Here is a 4,310-nt window from a genome sequence, read left to right as displayed (position 1 = left end):
AACAGTTGGGTAAACTGGGATTCGAACCCAAAATCATAGTTTCTGGCGTACCAAGGGACGCAACTCTGCACGTCGATTTCCGGCTTCTGAGGGAACTGGGCCACCCGTGATTAACACTGATTCATGACTGTCGCAATAGCTCATACCCATGATACAATCACTGTTTGCGGCGTGTTCGTGATTCATGATTCAGTGTCGGTCACATGTATGCTTGCCCCTTGATACAATCAATGACTAACTTCTCAAAATCCTTCAATAAAAGTCAAAATCCTTTCCACTTTTACAATGAGTGAGGGAATAAGGTTTTACGCCGATTTAGCAATATTCCAGCGGAACACTACGAATGGGCTTCACACATTTATCCATGTGAGGAATCGAACCCGGGTCCTCGGCGTGGCGAGCGAACGCATTAACCACTAGGCTATCCCACCGCCCCTTTGCACGACGCTTGTCGTATCTGCTTCGGTTAAACAAACGATGCTAATTTCGTTCAAAATATTTATTTACAAATGGAATTAATGAGACGAGTTGCGGCTCCACATCACCGGGATTGCACAAGCCTGAGATAAAGATACATCCAGAAGGGCGCTGGTCGCACTGACCAGTCCACACTGACCAATCGGACACACCCATGGTTCATAAATTACTGTATATGTACATACGACAGTGTAATACACGTTTACTTCACGACTGTCTAAACGGTTCAGTATGGCTGATTCAAACACGGACACATTAGTGAGTTCAGGTGTTGTGTAAAATATGTCTGCCCGAATAGTTAGTATGGTTTAACACCGCTTTTAGGAATATTCCACCAATTTCATGGCGGGGGACACCAGAAATGGGCTTCACACTGTACCCATGTGGGGAATCGAACCCGGGTCTTCAGCGTGACGAGCGGACGCTTTAACCACAAGGCTACTCCCACCGTCGTCTGACCGCAAGCTGTACACGAGTTACAACATATGATAAACTATTCAGTGAGATGGATAGTGCTGTAGCCATGGCAACGGTTTGAATCAAGTTGAAAACAACGAAATTTACAGCAATTTTCAATTTATAAACTGCTTTCAGAAACCATTCCAAACAAATAGTTACCATGGCATCGGTTTTAACACCGAACCATTTAATCCTCAATATATGCAAGTGTCAACTGTTCTCCTGGAAACTCTGCCAAACGTCAGTGTATACGAATCAACCATACCAGCAGTTGAGCATGTTCTAGACAGAAAACAGTTCAACCCGCCCTGTTCAACCAGTGCGGGAACACGCCTGCAGTGAAATTGTTCTAAATGTTTGTTCAACACACATTACACTATAGGACCGAGTCCATCTGGAACACAGTTCTGTGTCACGATTCTGTGTCGCCCAACACCACCACAGACACGACCTCGACTCCATCACAAAACGTTCTAGAAAAATACTTCCTTTACACCCGATCACACAAACGTGGGAATTTCATCATATCCGTTTCCAAATAATATACATAAAATGTTTCAAAACAATTCATTAATGAAACCAACTGCACGGAATAAAAAATATACAAATTAAGTTTTTAGATATTACAACACCAGTCCTTTGAATTATTTCGTTTCGTCAGTTCATAGGAGGAGATGTTCTGCTGGCTGCACACTTGGTTCGCGTCCTAAAACTATACCGAGATATCGTGGCGTGTATCTGGGGCGTGCCGATTGTTGATGCCGGAGTTAATAGCGGCGTTGCATAGCACCTCGCTACCATGCAGGACACATCGGGTGGCGTCTGTCTATTCAATTGCAATGTTTTGCATTTGTTCGCCTAGCGACGTCGCCCTCCGTCAGTTGCGTTCGATCGCCTCGCTTCCCATTATGATAATGTTCTGCAGATTCCAAACACACACATACCTTCCAAAATCCTCACAGCGCAAACGATGAAACTGACGAAGTTTGCGTGACATCGTTCTCATACCTGCTAGACAAATATCTAGCGGTTTCTGTCAAATGATGCAACAAATCGAACAGACCTTTCAAGTGATGTCTAAATGCAGCTGCCGTTTTTCTTGAATTGTTGCCATTATCGTCCGACTCGCTTTCTTCTTTCGTTGCCTCTTCGCTCACACCGGCCGGGGGGCCCGTGATTATCTCCTGTTTGATAGCGTTCAGCATTGAGTAGAAACTGTACAAGTCCGCTCCGGCAGGTAACGTGGGTAAAACAGCTTTGTTGTTATTTTCCACTGTTATTTCAGGCCTAGCTGTGACTTCCATGTCTCGAAGCCGGCATGGTATCATAACCGTGTCGTCCATTGCATTTACAGCCTGCACGAATCTATTGAGTGCCGCTAGCAGTGACTGCTGGTTACTGTCGCTAGAATGATACACTGTGTTCTCACGTCTGTCGTTCTCCATGGCGAATGTTTTCTCTCAAACGAACACTGATGAATGCTAGCAAATAGTCCACGATCACACTTTTATAAAGTATGTCTGTCGTGCTGCTTCGTACACTCTCAAGGTTGCCGGTATCCACTGTAAATTGATTATAGCAATACTTTGTTCCGGGTAGGTCTATCGCGGCATTATGGAGGGGTGATAGGTTGTATCAATATTGTTTCAAACCAATCGGTAAAGATACATAACATCCCTAAAACATTTACATCAAAGACAGATGTATTGTCGGACTAGTAAATAAATTTGATTTTACTGTGTGATTTGTTTGCAATTTTGTATCAAGAAATATAGATCGCCTCGCCCCCACAAAAATAATGGACTATTCGCTACAACAGCTGAGAGGTTAGGTCAAAGTACGGCGCGCCGATTGGCTATTGCTGATCATGTTCTCTTGAAGTGATTCAGCCTCGAAGGGCGAGGTTGAACGATCACATTGAAGCGGAATTCCACATGTTTGTGGAGCAAGAACGAGTAGCAGCTCGCGCATAAAGCCGCTGATGAAATCGCCTGTGTAAGCCGGTGCGTCGGCCCCCGAGTAGCTGCCGTAACGACCGAAGCGTTGCGACCAGCATTCCAAATGCACTCCTGTCACGGAAACTGTCGACTTTTCACGACTTTGTGTGGCATGGTCCACTGACGATGATCTGTTATGAATCGGACAATAATTAACTGTTTTCAAAAGTTGGAAGGTTGAGACCTATTATTAAGAACAAAGCCTTTCTTAAGCCTGCATTGCTTTATGTTTAATTCAATAAACTTAATAAGATGAGAATGAGTACTTAACATCACGTGCATTAGGTGTGATAAGATTAAGAGACGTGTTATAGATGTATGACACCATGCGTCATTAGTGTAATATTGATGTACTGAAAACATCAAGGTGACAACGCTTATCTTTTTTGCATATTTTCACATTTTGTACTTTTATTGTTTTTGAAAGAAACCGCTCATAATCTGAGGTTAATCAGTCTCATTTACCCATAACCCACCTACATAATATATAAAAACGTTTTATGAGTGAGTGAGTGAGTTTAGTTTTACGCCACACTCAGCAATATTCCAGCTATATGGCGGCGGTCTGTAAATAATCGAGTCTGAACCAGACAATCCAGTGATGAACAGCATGAGCATCGATCTGCGCAATTGGGAACCGATGACATGTGTCAACCAAGCCAGCGAGCCTGACCACCCGATCCCGTTAGTCGCCTCTTACGACAAAAAACGTTTTATGAATAATTATGCTATGTGAATACTTTTAAAAATTCCTACCACAAACTGCGTACCCATCAAGACAGATTCATCTTTCTTCAGCAATGTTTAGGGGGTGGTAGGGTAGCCGAAGACCCGGGTTCGATTCCGACATGCATGGGTACCGTACAATGTGTGAAACCTATTTCTAATGTCTCCCGACGTGATATTGCTGGAATACTGCTAAAAGCGGCGTAAAACTAAACTCATTGAGAGAGAGAGAGAGAGAGAGAGAGAGAGAGAGAGAGAGAGAGAGAGAGAGAGAGAGAGAGAGAGAGAGAGAGAGAGAGAGAGAGAGAGAGAGAGAGAGAGAGAGAGAGAGAGAGAGAGAGAGGAGGTATGTGCATACACACACACGCACATACATAGAGAGAGAGCCTCTTAATCAGTTACTAGACCTGTCCTGATTTTAGATATATTGGAAAGGATGTGAGTCAAATCATGTTTATTTTTGTGTATACACGTACTAGTATGTTTTGGTCTGTATGTGTTCTTGTGTTATCTGTGTTATTGTGTTATCTGTGTTATTGTGTGCATGTTTATTGATAAATGATTTGTTGTTTAACGCTGCTTTCATCGATTTTCCGGCTGTACGATGACGAGTCGGGCATGACAATCCAGTGATCAACATCAAGAGCATCG

The 4,310-nt window shown here is 43.4% G+C and overlaps 1 protein-coding gene across 1 annotated transcript; it reads right to left on the bottom strand.

Moving 5' to 3' along the window:
* Nucleotides 1–484: 484 nt before the first annotated feature.
* On the bottom strand, nt 485–2,521 carry LOC124260455 (mid1-interacting protein 1A-like). The gene has a single exon (XM_046694781.1). It carries the CDS (start codon nt 2,379–2,381, stop codon nt 1,893–1,895), a length of 489 nt encoding a protein of 162 aa, XP_046550737.1. The 5' UTR covers nt 2,382–2,521; the 3' UTR covers nt 485–1,892.
* Between the last annotated feature and the right edge of the window lie 1,789 nt (nt 2,522–4,310).

The sequence above is a fragment of the Haliotis rubra genome, unplaced genomic scaffold (assembly GCF_003918875.1).
Source record: "Haliotis rubra isolate DU_JTF1 unplaced genomic scaffold, ASM391887v1 Scf764, whole genome shotgun sequence".
Classification (NCBI taxonomy): Eukaryota; Metazoa; Mollusca; class Gastropoda; order Lepetellida; family Haliotidae; genus Haliotis; species Haliotis rubra.
Note: the sequence above shows the minus strand (reverse complement) of the source record. Positions and strands in the feature narration are given on the sequence as shown.

Bases quoted from the DNA above. Each gene is read 5' to 3' on its own strand.
- LOC124260455 (XM_046694781.1), bottom strand. From the start codon at position 2,381: ATGGAGAACGACAGACGTGAGAACACAGTGTATCATTCTAGCGACAGT.